The sequence below is a fragment of the Furipterus horrens genome, unplaced genomic scaffold (assembly GCF_987537825.1).
Source record: "Furipterus horrens unplaced genomic scaffold, mFurHor1.1.pri manual_scaffold_6, whole genome shotgun sequence".
Taxonomy (NCBI): Eukaryota; Metazoa; Chordata; class Mammalia; order Chiroptera; family Furipteridae; genus Furipterus; species Furipterus horrens.
This window is the reverse complement of record NW_028327176.1, coordinates 23,510,266-23,529,663: the sequence shown is the minus strand read 5'-3', so window position 1 is coordinate 23,529,663 and position 19,398 is coordinate 23,510,266. Positions and strand designations below refer to the sequence as shown.

Here is a 19,398-nt window from a genome sequence, read left to right as displayed (position 1 = left end):
TATCCACTACACATGAATGTGGGACCTTCCATTCTGCCACGGCTGCTTATTTGAGCCACACCACCTCTGTGCCCTGTCTCTGCAACTCAGCCCCTCCTATCTATCCGGATGAATGTGGCTTCTTTAAATCCTTGATTGTCAGACTTTTACACGGTGAACAGTATCTGCTACAGCAAGGCTGCTTCTAGAATTTATTAGAATACTCTTTGAAGGCAGGAATGTTCTTGTTCACTGCTGTATCTTAGAACCTAGAACAGTGACTGGCACATGGTAGGGCTTCAATAAATGTGTTGAATGAATATGAATGTATTTTATGAAATTTATCAGTATTTAGAAAAAGAACATATTGAAAACATACTGGTTTTGAATAGCTAGGTTCTCCAGTTTACCTTTTCGTCCTTTTATTGACTAATCAGTTTAATGTTTTTTAAACATTTCCATTACTAAGGAAATGCTAAACTAAGAAGGGATGATATGGAGTCAGTAGATTTTTAAAAAATGAGATAAAATATTTTTAAAGTTTCTTTTGGAGAGGTTAAGTTTACCAACATGCTAGCCTATGATTTTAGTCATCTATACTTTTTAAAATTTATTTTTACTGTCTCGACTGTGTAATTGTATTCTAGGAAAAATAAGGATCATTTTCCCCCCATATGTCTTACCTATGCTCAAAAGGGAACACGCTGAAGCTTCATAACAAAAATTTTAGAGGTATTTACTTATTGACAAAATAAATTTTGAGTATCTACTGCAAGCCAAGCACTAGTCTTTGTTCTGAGAAAAAACCATAATGGACAAAACTTCTTCATAGAACTTACAAGGAGATAGAGAAACAAGGTAAATAAATAAAATGTAGAATAAAAATAGACTTGTCTAACAGGATAGATTTTTAAAAATTATTTGTGTAGGTTGGACCTTTTAATTTAAATCAATTCATTAGAGACCACTTTGACATGATTGGGAATGATATGCCAGATATGAAAGCCTCGACTAGGGCAAGGTACTTTGGTAAACAGAGACGGAATTTACAGCCCATGCTGTCAAGACTCACACAAGAACTGCAGTGCAAAGCCATATAAAGATAACCACCTGCAGTGTCAATAATATGCTTTAAGAGTTTAGAAATGTTGGAGTTTCTCAACTGCTGGCCCAGTGTAGGCAGAGAACAGGTAGAGCAAAGATATAGATATGCTAAACAACATTTGAGGTCTGTCCAGAAAGTATCCAGCCATGTACTATGAAAAATTGAGCCATTTATTGAAGAAGATACGAGGAACATTGTACATAAGACAGTGATGCCTCAGCCCCCTTCAAAGTAGGCATATTGGCACCTCAGTAGTTCTCTCAGTCACCACCAGCTGCCCGGTAATATTTTTCTGAATCTCATCGACAGTCTGAAATCTCTTTCCTTTCAAAGGTGATTTAGTTTTTAGAAAAGCCAGAAGTCACAGGGTGCCAAATCTGGACTATAGTGGGGCTGAGTCATCTGGGTGATTTGACGTTTTGCCATAAACTGCGTGAGATATGATGCATAGGTGGGCGTGTTGTGATGAAGCTGCCAATCACCAGTTGCCCACAGCTGCGGCCTTCTGAATCTGAATAGTTTCCACTGAGGAATGTTCAGGCCTAGCGCAACATTTGATGCAGACGTGTGGCTGTCTTCGCTCAGTCTTTTTGAATGTGATGTCCACACAGTGCACATGCTCACTCAATGGCATGTACCGCCCCCACTGACTAGTACAGTGAAGTCACCATTGTTCATGCATGTGTGTTCCAGTCCACTCTCCTTGGCTGCCAGGTTACATCAATGTCATGCACACCATTCTCGTCATATGAATAATGTTTGAACTTTTTCTGGACAGACCTGGTATACATTGAGGAATTGAGACTTTTTTGGTGTGATAGAAACAAGAAGGTGTGCGTGTGTAGGTGTTGGGCAGATTTAATGGGTGGCATATCAGGAGCAGAGGAAGGAAAAATAAAGATGGATTATATGAAACAGATCTCCAGATAGTCCTGTAGGTAATGGGGAGCCACAAATGACTTTCTAGCAGGACAGTGGCATGATTACACTTCTTGTTGATAAAATTAACTGGGAAGGAGGAATAGAGGGACCTATTTGGAGAATTTAAATTATAATTTAGGGGCAGGACCACTGTTTTGCTTTTCTAGGTGGTACCGTTAATCTTTTAATCTCTGTGAAGAGTGTCTACTGAAGCACAAATCCATAGATCAGTATATAGTGTGAATGGATGGATTTGTGCCATGTTTCAGTCTTGTGACCAAGAGAGACGAGGGCCTTGAGTTGAAGATACTGTAAATTGAAGAAGAGGTCCAAGACATTTGTAATTGATAGGATTGGCAACCTGCTGATGGGGAGTTTTGTGGAATAAAATTATTGTAGGTGATTTGTGGTTTAAAGCTGATCTTCACTTTAGGTGATAGTTTGGACAACACTCCCTCCTGCCCCCCCCCCCATTCTATCTGCTTTTCTTAAAGTGCTTCATTCCTCACTGAGCCTACCTTGACATCTTTTCTCCACCCCTAATTTGAGTTTTGTTATCTGTTTTGGACTATATATCCAAGCTTATTAAAAGTATTTATGAAACAAAGGAATTTTTCCCATCAGATGCTTTGAGTAAAAGGTATGTGGGCTTTAAGTATACTGAAGTATAGAGATCTTGATAATTTGTCAAAGTTACTCATTTATTATGTCCCTGATTTAATTTTCTAAATAAATTACCTCATGACATAATAACTTTTAAGTTATTTCATAATATTCAATTGTAACAGTTCAGTCTTATGGCTTTAGTTAAAACATTTTGTTATGGATAATTTTAAACATATCATAAAATGGAATATAAGTATAGTGAACCCCAGTCTGTCAATATTTTACTGGTCTTGTTTCATCTGTTAGCCAACTTGCTCTTTTATTTTTGCAGTAACACGTAAAGGCAAATGACATGAATATCCTTTCACCCTTAATACTTGGGTATTTAACAGATAAAGACTCTTATTATTATTAACACAACCCTGATACTATTATCACATCAAATGATCAACTTTATCCTGATTTAACACCATCTGATATAATACCCACTCTGGTTTCAGATTTCCCTTTAGGATTTGAAAAAAAGACTTCTACAGTTGGATTGTTTGAAATCAGGTTCCAAATAAGTCTTGTGGTTATTTTCAAAGTTGGTATGTTTTTAAAGAGAAAAGGCAGTGTGAAAACATTTTAGTATAAGCTATTCTAAGAGAGCAGTACTATTTTTGACACTCATTCTGTGTGGAACTTAGTTTTGCTTATCTGTATAAGAGATGTCAAAATAGATGGTGGATATTTTTTATGATTTTTAAATATTATAGGGAATCTTCCCAAAATGGGTAGAAATGGGTGTGACCCCACTTATCGAGCAGCATAGAGAGTGAAAATGTGAGCAGACCTGAGAAGGTTCTGGTGTGGGAGAGACCACATCTCTCTAAAGACAGACACTTCAGATGAGATTTGACACTGCTTTTGTAACTGCTTGTGTAATGTTCCAACATATTTTATTTTATTTATTATTTAAAGATTTTTTAAATTTATTTTTAGAGAGGGTGAAGGAAGGGAGAAAGAGATGGAGAGGAAACATCAATGTGTGGTTGCCTCTCATGCACCCCCAACTGGGGACCTGGCCCACAACCCAGGCACGTACTCTGACTGGGAATTGAACCAGCTGCCCTTTGGTTTGCAGGCTGGCACTCAGTCTACTGAGCCACACCAGCCAGGGCCCAATGTATTTAAATCTCACTGGATTTACCTTCCTCATTTGTAAAAATAAAGAATGGGTGATTTCTTACCTTTCTTTTTAGTTCTTAATTTTTTGTGCTTTATTTTACTTTTATGCTTGACTTTAACAGGATTCTCAAAATTGGATTGGTGAAAACAATGAACCATTGACTGGCTTTACCTGGCGAGGTGGTTGTGAAAGAGAAACAACAGGCATACAAGTCTGGAATGAAGTGTTTGTGATCAACAGACCTAATGGAACAAAAGTAAGAAATCTATTGTTTTTAATGTGTGTTTCTCCTGTATTCTTTCCTGAGTTATTTTCTGGTATTAAAGGTTAAATAAACACAGAACTATTAATATGTCTGATAATTTTAACATACAGTATGGGACAAAAGTATGTCTACAGCTGTTCATATGGAAAATAATACAATAATTAAATAATAATACAAGAATAAAATCTGTGTTTCACATACTCTCAACTGGAAACCTACTTTTTTGCCCCTCCCTGTATATGGATTATTAATGTCAAAATCTGAGGTATTTAACTTAGAGTTAATATCTTGACATAATTACTGATTTTGGCATTTATCATTTTATATTTGATTTTTTTAGTTTTTATTTTGGTATTTTAAACTTTTAAAAATATTTTACTTAGTATTTTAAACTTTCAAATTCCTAGGTGGCTGTGCTGCTAATGGACACTCAGGGTGCCTTTGATAGCCAGTCAACTATCAAAGACTGTGCAACAGTGTTTGCTCTGAGCACTATGACTAGCTCAGTCCAGGTGAGACGCGGGATGCTGTGGTATGATTAGTTCAGATTCACCTTTGCTCTTCCTCAGTATGCCTTATGATTGAAGAATGGAGGATTAAAATGGGAGCTATTTTCATTTCATGCTTGCTGTTCTGGTTGGTTCACTATGCGAAATTTTGTACTTTGAGTGCTTACCAAGGAAGTAATAAACCAATAGCCAATCCCTTTGATTTTCATCATTGCATCTATTTTTTTTTTTTTAAGGAAAAGTTATTCTTAATTGGGTTCAGACCTATGGCTGCCAGATATGTCGTTTTCCTTGTGCAAGAAATGTTTCATATTTTTTCTCAGTGACGGGATAGGTGATACTGTCACAGTGTCTTGGATTTTTTGTTATGCTTTCCAGTAATATGTAGACATATGACAAGTCAGTCCTTAAGTTCCCATATCTATCCTTCCTCAGTTTGAAGTATCTAGCTGTCAGAGTGGAAAGAAGTTTTGGATGTTATGCAATAAAAGAGGAGTTACTTTTCAGCCTGGCTTCTGTTTATTACAGGGCTGGGGATCTGTCCTTATTAACTAAATGATGCTATTGGGGACCCCCAAAGTCTCTTTTTTCCATTTTGTTCAACCTCTCTTTCTCTGATCTTGCAAGGTGGCAGAACTGCTGACCCCTTAAGGTGAGCAGAAGCCACATGTTTGTGTTTACAGTATCATGTTGTGCCCTTCCGATTATCTGGCGTTGTGGCTTGCCTTAAATCATAATGTGGGAGTGCTGTGTCCTAAAACTTGTACCTTGGTGTTCTCTTGTTTATTTATTCAACTTCATGTTAGTAGAAGGCCTAGTTTTGGACAACCAACCACTTAGAGCCACTCACCTGCTTTCTTATCTGTAAAAGAAGGATTTGACCCATCTTGCCTATTTCACCTGGGGGGGTTGTGTGCAGTCAGTTATGAGACCTAAATGAGATAATGTGTAAGGAAATGCTTTGTAAACTACAAATAATCAAGAAGATCAAAGTTATTTTTTTATTTCTTTCTTCCCCATCTTTGAGGCTAGACTTCTGACCTTCCTTGTATACCCTATCTGGCTGATACATCAGTGACAGATTAATCCTCTTGTCATTTGTTCTTTGAACAAATAGTTAATTGAACATCTATTAAGTACAGTACACTATGTTAAATACTAATGATCTAAATAAAAAATTCTCTTTCTCATTGCTATTTGTACCCTGGCTCTGATAATGAAAGGATCTGGACCTTTTATCTAAAGTCCATATGAGTAAAAATAGTTTGATAATGCTTTCAGTTTTAAGGTTAAATCTAGAGTTTAATTACCTCGGTCATTAATTACTTTTTAAGAGCTCTAGAGTTAGTCAGCTGAGAATATTATTTTAATTTTGCTGACTATATTGGTGATATATATATATATTTTAAAAAATACTCACCAGAAGATGTGTTTATTGATTTGAAAGAGAAACAAGCATTGATTGATTGCCTCCCATATGTGCCCCAACTGAACCTAATATGTGCCCTGACTGGAAATTGAACCTACAACCTTTTGGTGTGTGGGATGATGCTCCAACCAGCTGAGCCTACCCATCTAGGGTTGTTTATATTTTTGACCTCCAAGTGATTCAGCTAGTTTATCAGTTGCTGTTAGAACAAATTGTTCTGTCTGTCTTTGGAGTAACCCTATTTTCTTAGACATAAGTTATTTCTTAGCAGATGTGACATCTGTGGACATCCATTTTTTCTTTTTTTTTTTTTTGCTTTGGTAGCCTAACAAGGTGAGTTAGAAGGACTGGACCTAGTGAGTCTTTTCTCCAGTTTTTCTTCCTTGAGTGTACTTAGACCTTCCATTATGAGCTTTGGTCTATGTGCCTTGGAAAGCCTTCTAAAAATTTTAGAAAGGGCAAGAGTGCCACCTACTGTTATTTCATTTTTATTTACCACAGACTGGTAAAATTTTCATGTTAAATTATTTAGACAGTTGAGTTTACTTAAGTAAAAAGAGAACCGTATTAGAATTGATGGCAGTTGGAACACCCACCGAATAACTATAAACTATGTACTATGATTGTATCAGGGAGGAATTTTATCTTTGTAGAGCCATGCCCCTCACTTCTGTTGACTTAGAAAATAATTGTGAAAACCTTCTTTACTTAAAAAACAAAACAAAACAACAAAAACAGACCATTTCATAACATTAAAATAACTTTGGGAGGGAGAAAAAGAAACTTACTATATAATACACTTAAAAAAATTGTCTGCCATTTTTTAGGCCCCTTATGCATGTATTCATGATTTTTAATTTATCACCACTGCTTCCCTCTTAATGTTTTGTCCTATTAGGAAGAAAGAGAATATTCTCCTCATGTACCACTTGATAAGATAGTGGCTAAGTGATTCATTTGTGTGAGGTACGAAATAGCCTTCATTTCCACAAGTAAAGCTAAACACAGCTGGGTGTTCAAAATAAAACACTAATAAAAATAAAATTTTGTTTTAACAGGTATATAATTTGTCTCAGAATATTCAAGAAGATGATCTTCAGCACTTGCAAGTACGTATATCTTAAAGGATGTATGCCAAGCATTGAAAATTTAATTTCTACTTTATTGTGATTTAACCCCTAGAAGCTTATAGCAATGTAAGAAGATTGAATACTGCATGGCTAAACTGATGTACAACTTCCTGACTTCCTATTCGTTAAACTTTTTTATTTAAATTTTAATATATACCTAGTCTGTTAGAAAATTAAATGCTGGACTTTCAGATGATTTTAAAGGCTTTGACATCTAGTGGTCTGATATAGAACAACTTGACAGATGTCTTCTTTCAATCTCTTTGGAGGCATTATTTTAAATAACTTGATTTAATAGTTATTTACAGAGTACGGTAGACTTGCAATGGAAGAAATCTACCAGAAACCATTTCAGGTAAATAAATATTTTATTATTTTTTCTAAAAGTTGTCTATGAACAGTTATCAAGGCACCTCATCTTATAACTCTGAAAATGTGAGGACATTACAACAAACTCATATTTAGCAATAGACTCAGCAGAATTGATACTAATTTATAGTAATATTACCACCAACTCATCAGTAGTAGGCTAACTGGATAGGAAATAGAACAAATGACTATAGATTGATTCTTAATACTTTTAATTAGATTAAGAGGTTAATGTTTCTCTTAATTAGATATTAATTCCAAAACTTATCATGGTTTCTTTTAACTTGATAAACTATTACAGAATATTATAGTTTTGTTTTGTGTGGTATATCACAAGTTGAGGTTAGTCTTAGTATTCTTTATTTTGGTTTCATATACAATTTATTATACTCCCCCACCCCCCACCTCCAACTCCTATAATGTTATGCTTTTTAAATGCTAGGTACAGAATATTAAGGCAGAAAATAACCAGGGTTGAGTTATTTTAGAAGCATTTGCTTCGCTTACTTCTGTGGAGTCCTTTCATTAGAGGTTAAGTAAACCCATAGCTAATTTATCTGTTGACATTAGTACTGTTTGGTCAGGTGTGTTACGTAGGTGAGAAGGACCCCACCCTGCTTGCTCCTACTGTGTGAAGTCCTTCCTGTGTGCTGACATCACTGGTGATTCTTAGTGGGTTTACACTGGTTCTGACTCAGCCTTGTCTGGCTCAAGTGACCACTTTTATGAAATATATGGACAGGTTATAGCTTCATTTTGTGTATATGGATGAAATACGCTCTAGTTGGTGTGTTTCTTTTTTCCGAACTGGAGTAATTTTGCCACCAGCGGGACATCTGCCAGTGTCTGGAGACATTTTCAGTTGTCACATTTTGAGGGGGAGGTTAATGCTCTTGGTATCTAGTTCATAGAGGCCAGAGATGCTCTTCAACATCCTATAGTGCACAGGAAAGCCACGCACAACTAAGAATTATCTGGCCGCAAATGTCAATAGTGTTGAGGTTGAGAAACCTAAGCATATATGAATAAAAATTTCTGTGAAAAGAATTAGTTAGTCTAGAATTAGATTAGCTGGTCTTCTAGTTAAACAGCCTTGACTTACATATTATGACCTATATGTTGTGATATGCCTTTTGCTCATTTTAAAAGTCCTGTACTATTTATTGATTGTGCGACTCTTTGTATATAGCCAGGTTCTAACATGGAGGCAATTGCTTGGAATAGGGGCTGGGAATGTTGGTTTAGAAAGGTCCTTGCTATACCTATGAATAGTATTAATTATTTTGTTAACTATAACTTTTGATAAGGATTGTTTAGGGGGATAAGGGAGACTTCGATTGTTAGTGATACTTTTGGTAACATTTTGTAAGAAATTACTTCTTTTTTTCCCTGTGTATAGACATTAATGTTTTTGATTCGAGATTGGAGTTATCCTTATGAACATTCATATGGTTTGGAAGGTGGAAAACAATTTCTTGAGAAGAGATTACAGGTGAGCCCCTATTTCTTAGAGAGGAGAGCATGAGCGCCAAACCAGGTGAAGGAGTGGGCTGCCTGAACTGCTGCTTAGACTGATGATCTCTAGGTGTCATTGGAATAAACTGAGTATCCCAGCTTAGCCCATCCATATGGAATTTATGAAAAGAGGACAGTGACCACAGGTAGAAATTAAGGAACAAATATTTCTTGTCATAGTCACCTGCCCCCCTCAGTGAATCAATATTCAAAGGGTAAAAGTTTGAAGGAGACTAACTTTTTGGCCTACTGAGGTAGCATACATGTCCCTCTCTGGCCCAGCTGAGCTTCTGAACATTGAGGTGGACCACTGCAAAAGTGGAATTTGTTTATTGGAAAAATGTGTATTTATTCTTACATGTTTAAACTTCAGTCACCTTCAAAGTAGTCTCCATTTGATGTAATATACCTATTGAGGCATTTTTTTCACTGCTCAAAGTTTTTGAACTTGTCCATTTTGATGCCCTTTAGTGCTTCTGCCATTTTTTGTTTCACTTCTTCCACCTTTGAGGACTTTTTTCATCCAGGGAAACAAACAAAAAAAAAGTCTCTTGGGAGTGAGATCAGGTGAATAGGAAGGGAGGGGCATGGGGGGGGTCGTGCCATTTTTGGTCAAAAACTGCTGAACACTCAGCATAGTGTAGGCAGGTGCGCTCATAAATCACCCATCATGAATGGGCAAACATGTAGAAAAAGTCTTCAAAAAAAATTCAGTGAAGCCAAACACAGCCTCTCACAACAAGGCCAGCTGGTACACTGATACAGATGGGTTCCTAGAACACTTACCTAGCGGGGAGGCCTGTACTATAGGGGCCCCACCCTCTAGAAGATAATGCTGGGTTTTCTGGGTTCCCCTCATATAATGTACATTCATTGAGCACAGAAGATGTCAGATCCTCTCTCCAAGGAATACTGTCTCATAGACAGCATATAGAGCTAGAAAAGGGATTTCAGATATCATCTAGTTCAGCCTTTTTATTTAAAAAATTTTTAAAAAATTATATATAACAAAACTGAAACCTATAAAAGTGACTTGCCTTTGGTCACTTAATTGATTATTAATAAATGGACCCAAATATCCAGACTCTTGGTCCATGCCATATACCACACCAAGGTATTCCTGGAAAATAATCTTACAAACATGATCCTTTATTCCCATGGAATTGCTCGGGAAACCCTCAGGTCAGATACTGCCCATCCACTCATATACACAAAAGATACGTAAAGGTCCCATTATTCATAAGTAGGAGAGTTCTCTCTTTTGGTTAATACAATTTTCTTTGCCTATGTGATGACGCATTTAGTTTCTCAACTGCAGTCAAAAACTTCGAGTACAATATAGTTTTCTTATTCCTAAAATAAGATTAAAACCAATTCCTCAATCTTGGAGTATTTGAAAGGCATTTTCAGACCCTACTGTTGTTCAGAAGGAATGAACACAGCACATTAGGCATACTACCTAAACTCGGAACTACGCACTTCAAGACAACAGGATTTTTAATGTCTTACTGAAGTAATATAGGAAAGTGCTCAGATTTTTAGTGTGCAGTTTGATGAATTTGTACAATTTAAACATAGCCAAATGACCAGCTTCCAGAAATACCCACCTCCATCTGCTGACCACCCCCACCCAGCCCTCTACTGTTGTCCTGACCTCTGAACAGGCTTTCTTTGTTTTTGTACTTTTTATGAAAGGAAACATATGTATTTGTTTGTGTCTAGCTTCTTTTGTCCTGTATTATGTTTCTGAGATTAATCCATATTGTTGCATGTAGTTTGGTTCATTTATTCTCACTGCTATGCAGTACTCCATTGTATGAATAGATAATGATTTTTTAATTCTAGTCTAAATGGAGATTTAGGCAGTTTCCAGGTTGATTATGAAGGGTGTATTTTTTGTATGTTTTTTAGAATGATTTTTGAGAATAGTCTTTGGTAGAGTATATGAATTACATTGGGATAAGTAATTATTAAAAATCGGAAGTTAAGGTTTTCTTCCAGGAAATACATAACAATCTCTCTTCCCCAAACACTTAACTAGCATTAATCACCATCATTGGGAGTGAGTGCTGAAATCCTAACACATTTCTAAGGTTCTTTGTGGACTGCACTGGAGCGGTCCACCTTAGCTGTTATTTTGCTCAGGGGCCAACCTTTTTATTTGTAGGCAGATTAATACTTTGATTTTCCTTTTGCCATTATAAGTACTTTTTAAAGGCAAATTCTTAATTTGTTACTTGATTTGTAAATCACAACCCTGACTTGTTATTCTGGTGTTAGACGTGATTAATTACTAATTTTTTCATATCTTTGGCAGCAAACATAGGGAAAAAACATCTTTTCTGGTTTAAGATAATGTGGGATCTTACCAAAGTGGTCAGAAATGGGTCTTCAGTAAGATTTTATATTGTCAAACACCTATCTGGAATAGCATCTGAGTTAAGTGTGCATGCATGTGCGTATGTGTGTGTTTTCTTTAAAATTTTTTTCTCCTGTCTGCACCTTCACTCTGTCTCCTTCTGCCCCCAGGTAAAACAAAACCAGCATGAAGAGCTACAGAATGTAAGGAAGCACATTCACAGTTGTTTCTCAAATCTTGGTTGCTTCCTTTTACCACATCCTGGTCTTAAAGTTGCAACTAATCCTAGTTTTGATGGGAGATTGAAAGGTGGGAATTCCCATTCTTGCTAAATTCAGAACTTATTTTTTAGGGGCTGAAAGTTAAAAAAAAAAACAACTTGGTTCCTTAAAGTTTGTGTCTATACTGGAGGGCATCTTGATGACATTATGTGATTACAATGCGCTGTGTGGTCTTTCTAGCTTCCGATTGTTTTTTGCAAACAGCTAGCATATTGATTAACATTTTATAATGTGGTCTGTTTGTTGCTCAGCACCGATGTCTTAAAAATTCTGAAGGCTAAAAACATTTCAGTATTTCATCTGGTTACTTTCTGCGAAAAAGCTTTATCAGTGTATTATATTGCTGCAATCAGATTTAAGCCTTTCTGTTTTAGGGGTGATAATATAATTTTTTTGTGTATAATTTTTTTGTGTTCTTTTTGGATTATTTTGAGAATGATGGTAAAAGGCTTGAAGATTGATGAAACTTTTAGTGTATGGCTGAAAAAAAATCTAATATTAAATTTTAATACAGTTTTGTAGATTACTTGCCTTCTGAAAGGGATATTTTATTAATACTTAATGTGGGATTTGCATGGGTAGTCCACAATTTTATTTATTATTTGAGCTGAAAGAAGTCATGGGGAGGATGAAGGGAAGAGGGAGGATTATATTTATTTTTAGGAGATAATGACATGTTTGGATGAGTTTTTAAAATGCATCTACTTAAGTAATAGATACTGTGAACTCTTATTTCATGAAGCAGAATTTTATGAACTCTTAGGAATGGGGATTTCATCACTTTTTTTGGACTAATACGTTGACTAATTTTATGTCCATTAGATATTGATGAAGACTTTAAACGAGAGCTTCGAAATCTGGTTCCATTGCTGCTTGCCCCTGAAAATTTGGTAGAAAAAGAGATAAGTGGATCTAAAGTCACTTGTAGAGCTCTTGTAGAATACTTTAAGGTAGGAAAACTCTTACATTAAGTAACTTTGTTTAAATTAGAAATGTAGCTGACTTAAAACTCATCTATATTTACAAGAAATATCTTTATTTTAAAACAAAAGAGTAACATAATTTATTTATCTGCCTTAAATTGGGTGTATCAATATTTAAGGGTATTTAAGATTGTAGCAGTCAACTTGTATCTTCTAGACAGTGATTTTGTTACAGAATTATCCTACTTGTTCTCCAGCTCTGACACAGAGACAAGAGCCACGCACTATATTATTATAACAGCACTCTAATAGGAATCGGGAACATAATTCTTGAGTGCTCACAAAAGTCTTCTCCAGAGTTCTGAGGACTTGATAAGAGCAGCTGCAAGTATTAAAACTGGTTTTTGAGCTTAAGTAAATTATTGATAGATTTTTTCTCTCTGCTGTTTTCTTTATTGCTTGATTGTCAAAGCAAGACCGTTGTAGAAGGTTGTATTTATTCATAGTAGTTAAGGATAGGTAGAGGGAAAACAGTTAACTTAGAGTGTATTTGTGGACATTTTATGGACTCTTGATCATTTTTATGTATATTACCTTTATTTAGTTATGAAATTAATTTAGAGTCTGTAGAAAGTTGAGATGAAAGATTCCTATATGGACTTGGTAAAACTTAAATCTTGCCTTACTTTTAAATCACAATTTGTAATTCTTTTTCTTAAAATGAAATATATTTAGGGCTGGTCAAAGTAAAATACTGATTTATAATGTTTTATAAGATATTTAGTTGAAACATTGGCAGTAGGGGAGAATTATGGATTTCTTTTCATAAAGTGAATGCTATTTTATATATAACTTTAAAATATGAAATGAAACTTTAATGTAAATTAGAATTATATTTAGAAATATTTCTCTAGGATATTATTTAGCAGCATATGTATTTAATAATGTTGAGCATAGGGTTAATGTGGAGATGATTTTTAAAGCCTACATTTTCCTTTTAATAGTGTGAATCATTTTTATATTTAATAATTTTTTTTTGAGATTGTAGAGCCAAATTGCATAATTTACTAATATAATGAGTCTTCTGTATTTTTAGGCTTACATTAAAATTTATCAAGGAGAGGAACTTCCACATCCAAAGTCCATGCTTCAGGTGTGTGTGTGTTGTACATTTATGTATTGATGAAGGAGAAAAAAATCTTTGCTTTAGAGATAAAGGCTCGAAATAGGGTGGTGCTTCTTTGCATGCACATAAATTTTAGATAGTTAAGGCAATACATGTCATGGCTCCTGAAGTTTTGTTTTTTCTTTCTTTTTATTGAATATATTGGGGTGACAATGGTTAACAAAATTATATAGGTTTCAGGTGCACAATCCTACAACACATTATCTGTGCACTGGGTCCTGAAGTTTTTATATGATTTTTTTTTTGTAACTACAGATTGCAGACCTTGCCCACACATAGGCCACCAGAAATAAGAGTCCTCAGTACCGTCTCTTCAGTTGATCAGAAAGTATAGGAGAATTTCTGTTGCAAGAGATAGCTTAAAATGGGCCTCTCGGAACCAGGCGTTTCCAAATCTCTTAATCTTTGACAGTGAATGTTCTTTGAAATAAAGCTTATTTCCTCTTTGTATTAATGATTTAAAGCTGCTTCTAATGCTACCATGGGCCATTTCTCAGTTTTATAGTGGGTTAAACAGTGTTTTCTCAAAACTCACCCAATAAGTAATGCTATGCATTTAAAAATGTCTCTTGTGTAATACTGATTATGATAGAGAACTATATGAGTAATACTTTATTTTTACATTTGGGGACTTGACACATTTTAGGGTTGTATCTATTTAATTCTCTTTAATTTCCTGAGCATATGTGGTATTTTCTATAAACCCATTTTAACAAACCTAAGCAAAACAAAATTAGGCAGGCAGTCCTAGTAGAAAAAAATTACTATATCCTTTATACTAGTGTTCCCTTCCATTGAAAAGGAAAATTGGAAGTTGGTAATATTTTCTGTGGTTCATTTTCAGACTTGTTCATTGTATATAACTTACTGTGTTAATCAGAATTTATAGAATCATCAGGTTTTTTTTGCATAAAATTGGCACATATTATTTTACTTTTTAGGCAACAGCTGAAGCTAATAATCTCGCTGCAGTGGCAGGAGCAAGAGAGATTTATGGCAAAAGTATGGAACAGGTTTGTAACTAAAGTTTAAATTTGATACTAGAATGAGATAGGTTTTTATTATTTAAAATAATAGAAATAATTTGTACTCCTTATGTATTGTTATGTTAGATTATTTCTTAATTACCTTTTATCATCTCTGCTGGAAGTAAACTAAGAAAATAATTCACATAGTGTACAGAATATGGGGAATAAGTTTTTATACAAACTGTACTGAAATATTTTCTGACCCCTGATTCAGGTGCTCTTTATTAGTAGCTTCTGATATAATTAATTTTAGCTTAAGGCCAGTAGCAATATCTATGCTACTTGAACATTAAAGTACCTTTTTTATTGATTATCTTTTACCCACTCTCTTGCCAGCAGTCTTTTGCACTTTCATGGTATATTGGTGGTCAAGAGAAGTCAGGTACAGATTGCAGTGTAATTTTTTGGCCTTTACTTACATTTGTCATATTTGGACAACTTATTTTGCCTGAGTCAGTTAAACATATAGGTTATACATAAATAGGCTATGCTTCTGTGCTGAGGTATTACGAACAAGTTTAAAACTGAATCATGTAGGTGGTGTGACTTTTTGAGACTAAACACTATGAGAAGGGAACTTTCAAGTGTCAGTCCTACCCTGTAATCTGTCATACTGTAATTGTGTCTGTACAGGTATGTGGTGGGGACAAGCCTTACATTGCACCTTCAGATTTGGAGAGAAAACACCTGGATCTTAAGGAAGTGGCGATTAAACAGTTTCGTTCAGTAAAGAAAATGGGTGGAGATGAATTCTGCCGACGTTATCAGGACCAGCTTGAGGCCGAAATCGAAGAAACCTATGCAAATTTTATAAAGCACAACGATGGGAAAAATATCTTCTATGCTGCTCGTACCCCTGCCACACTGTTTGCGGTCATGTTTGCTATGTATATAATCTCAGGACTGACTGGATTCATTGGCCTAACCTCTATAGCCGTCTTGTGTAACCTGGTCATGGGGTTGGCACTGACATCTCTTTGTACTTGGGCATATGTTAAATACTCTGGGGAGTTCAGAGAAATTGGAACAATGATTGATCAGATTGCTGAAATACTGTGGGAACAGGTTGGTATCTATCTTTTTGTTTTTCATTGACTAATCTTATCCCTGTGACTCCCCTCCTCCCCACACAATATTTGCACACCTACTTTTCCTTTATATGAGCACTGTCAAAGGATTTTTCTGTTTTGTTTGAATGTATATTCTGAATATAAAGTGTGAACAGGAGAGTGTTTTTTCCCTTAAAGTCGTAACTATATATATAGAGTGTTTTGGTTAGTTTAAATCTCTAATATCCTTTGGACAGATTCTTAATCATAGACCCAACTCTACCAAACAGTGGGCAGGGCAAGTCTAAGCATTTCTTCCTTTGAGAAAAGAAAACATAATCGGTGAAAGACTTATGGAGGTAAGGAAAAGAGATTTGGAAGTTCAGCGCCTTAGGAAAGCAAGAACAGTTTCTTACTAATATTGTCAAGTAGCAATGCATGCTTGTATTCCAGGAAAAATAGTAGATGGTATTCAGGTCTTCATTGTCTCCCATGAAGATAGTAGTGATTTACTGATGTACTACAAGGAACAATCCATAGGGATTTCTTACACCAAAAAACTTTGTTTGACTTGTGTATTATGGAAATACTAATGAACAAAGCAAAGCACTATAGAGAACCAACTCTTAGTCATAACCTTTAATTCAACCAGAATTCACATAATTTTTTTACTTCAAACCAGAAATCAAAGTCGAGCCTGACAAGTATCTACTAAGGAAAGCCATGCTGTGTCTTGGCCAGCAGTGTGTTGCAATTGCCTGTGTACAGAAAATTCTGCTTAAGGATGTTGTCATTTAAATGATCATCATGAAATACCTGAGCATCAAGTCAAGGACCAGAATGAAAGCTACAGTTATTACTGATGGACAGTAAAATAGGCATTTTCAGATACCATTTTGGGGCCATTGAAGTATTGGGCTTATTTGAAGATCTAGAATATGCAGGTCCATGTTGGTTTTGGCTTTAAATTCGAAGACTGAAGAAGCAAACCACTTTTTGTAGAAAGTTTGGAAGTTCAGTAGGATGTTGACTTTTCTTGTAATAATGTCATTATTTTATAAAGTGACCCACTATATTAATTTGAATTTTGTATTTATTCTTTAGCGAAATGCTCACTTTTATTCAGATCTGATTTGGAAGCTTGTTTTTGGATATTTGTTAAATTTAAATTTTTATCTCAAAAATCTCACACTCCTTTGGTACCTTCTAATAGAAGATGGATTAAAAGCTATTTCAACCTCACTTTTTAAAAAAGTATTATCCACTTAAAAATTTTGTACCATTGCTAATTTTCTGCAACATGAATTTCAATAATTGTACAATGTCTTCTTTTGAAAACCAGTCATCCTCTGTACAGCACTGATTCTGGGATTTTAGAGGTGCCATTATTACAAAACAGTTAAATGGAAGAATCTGGTGTCTGAAATAGTTTCAGTGTAGTTGAGGTAAGGTGGTCACTAGTCAGAGAAGGTCTGTGCTGTGTCAACAAACCTTGTCTAAATTTTTTTTTGCATTTCTCTTTCTTTTGCTTCAGAGGAGTCCCAGGAAGGTGAGAAACCCACAAAGTCTCAAATTCTTGTAGTCTTAAACTCTCTGAGTCATTCTCCTAACACATCACTCCATGTTTTAGGTGTTTTCCAAACTGTTTGAAGTTACTAGACGTCGAACGGTTCATCGTGCTCTTTCGTCAGCACAACGACAGAGACTGTCCTCCAACTGTAACAAGAAGAAAAACTAGACAGTATTTTAAACTTTTTTCTCTCTCTGAAGTGTTCACACTCATACATGTAGGACAGTAAGCAGGACCGTCTGGGCCGGTCTGCGTAAATGCTGTGTACATACCAGATTTGATGCTGCACATAGGGTATGGAATTGCACATCCATCTCATAGGAATTGTAAATGGTTTGACTAAGAGGAAAGTGGTTTCTGTTGCATTTTAAAGTGTCTAACTGCATTATTTGTAGCATCATAGCTTTTTTTTGGGAGAACCATCTTTTTATTTCCCACATTCCTGGTTATTTTCTTCATTGCTTTGAATTGAATTTTTATATCTATTTTTATATGTAACTGGTTTTTTTACCTCATGTTTTTATTTGTTTTGCACATTTCTCATACCACAGGTATTGAAGCCCCTGGGTGATAATTTGATGGAGGAAAACATAAGGCAGTCTGTAACAAACTCTATCAAAGCAGGCCTGACTGACCAGGTGTCGCATCATGCCCGGTTAAAGACAGACTGACCGTCCATCTCCTCATGGACTCCACTCTCCCTTTTTCATGCTTGCTGTACAATGAGAACTCAAATACGAATAAACCAAAGTTTACAATCAACTGTAGAAGTAGTTTAGTACAACTGGCTTCACAGATGGCTGCCACAGAGTGAAAATCGTTTGTTGTTTTTAAGCATTCTGTTCATGGCTCCTAAGGCATGGAGATTGGCTGAGGAGCAGTAGTTTATCATGCACATTTGTGCCATGTTTTTAATTCTTTTCCTTTTTACTTACTCTAATGTCAGTGAAATTTGTCTTATGTAAAAGGATATTTCAGGGAAAATATTTTAAGAAATCTATTTAGAGTCTCTAATAGTGTCCCGTTGAATTTTAATTTTTAGAGAAGTTATGAATCACTATCAAGAAGCAGATTGGAATGACAATGAAGCCTTTATTGAGCCACTACGTTAAAAGTATATATTGCTTTACTGCCTTCAATACCAGTATTACATAAATGCATGTATCGGAAACTTCACAGAAATTACATGACAACTCTTGTAGCTAAGAAAGTGATTCTGAGGTGTACATTTGTCTTGCCTTTTTAAATTTATAAACCTGCCCTAAAAGGAGATGCATATCTGGGAAACTGAACTGTCATGCAGTTTAGCCTTCATGTACATAAAATATGCCCTTAATTTTATTGGGGGAGAAATTCCATCCAAAAATGTTGCCTACAGCTATGAGTTAAGAGTGTACAGTGTGTAGCTTTTATTTTCTAAACTCACAGATAGGGCATGTATATGAATTATAAATATATAAATAGCAATTTTGTATTAAAAGTTTTGTAGTTTATGGCAAAATCTGGTTCTGTGGTAGGCTAATAAGTACAGTCCCTGTGAAGGAATGTTTGTGGCTCATGTCAGTGTGTGAATGCATAGACTCTTTGAAGTTTTTGATATATTTGTGATATTTATCTTCCTTGAGCACTGCAATCTCACCCCCACCCCCAAGGGAATTCAGTGGGAATGTTTATCGTGACTTTGTCCTCTGTTGCATTTTAAAGTTATTTCCTGTAATTTATTTTCAGTACATAATTAAAAATTTGTTGTATATATAAATTAAACTTGTGATTATTTTTTAAGGAGTTCTTCAAGTATGTATTCCATTACATAAATCATACTTGTTTATATTGAAAAGAGCATGAGCAGGAAACACTCACGTGAGAGCTCTAAGGCACTGTACCTTGAAGCCAAACTTGTAAAAAGTTATTTTTCTGTGTCTATCTTGGTTAGGGAGAATTTGTGATTAGCTTGGGTGTAGCTGGGGAATTTATTAATTTTTATTTTTTATTTTTTTGTGGTA

The 19,398-nt window shown here is 35.3% G+C and overlaps 1 protein-coding gene across 3 annotated transcripts in view; it reads left to right on the top strand.

The window, feature by feature from the left end:
- ATL2 (atlastin GTPase 2) overlaps window positions 1-19,159 on the top strand; it is a 46,960-nt gene extending 27,801 nt beyond the window's left edge. Inside the window, exons 3-14 of one of the 3 annotated variants that reach the window (XM_090281170.1) lie at window positions 3,904-4,038; window positions 4,455-4,559; window positions 7,044-7,094; window positions 7,414-7,470; window positions 8,884-8,976; window positions 11,529-11,667; window positions 12,462-12,589; window positions 13,659-13,715; window positions 14,690-14,761; window positions 15,410-15,841; window positions 17,360-17,374; window positions 17,456-18,009. In XM_090281170.1, the coding sequence (XP_090137296.1) occupies window positions 3,904-4,038; window positions 4,455-4,559; window positions 7,044-7,094; window positions 7,414-7,470; window positions 8,884-8,976; window positions 11,529-11,667; window positions 12,462-12,589; window positions 13,659-13,715; window positions 14,690-14,761; window positions 15,410-15,841; window positions 17,360-17,374; window positions 17,456-17,563 (1,392 nt within the window). In that variant the 3' untranslated portion in view covers window positions 17,564-18,009. Of the gene's footprint in view, window positions 1-3,903; window positions 4,039-4,454; window positions 4,560-7,043; window positions 7,095-7,413; window positions 7,471-8,883; window positions 8,977-11,528; window positions 11,668-12,461; window positions 12,590-13,658; window positions 13,716-14,689; window positions 14,762-15,409; window positions 15,842-17,359; window positions 17,375-17,455 lie in introns of all 3 variants that reach the window. The other 2 variants (XM_090281171.1, XM_090281172.1) reach the window with 2 other exon arrangements.
- Window positions 19,160-19,398: the final 239 nt, after the last annotated feature.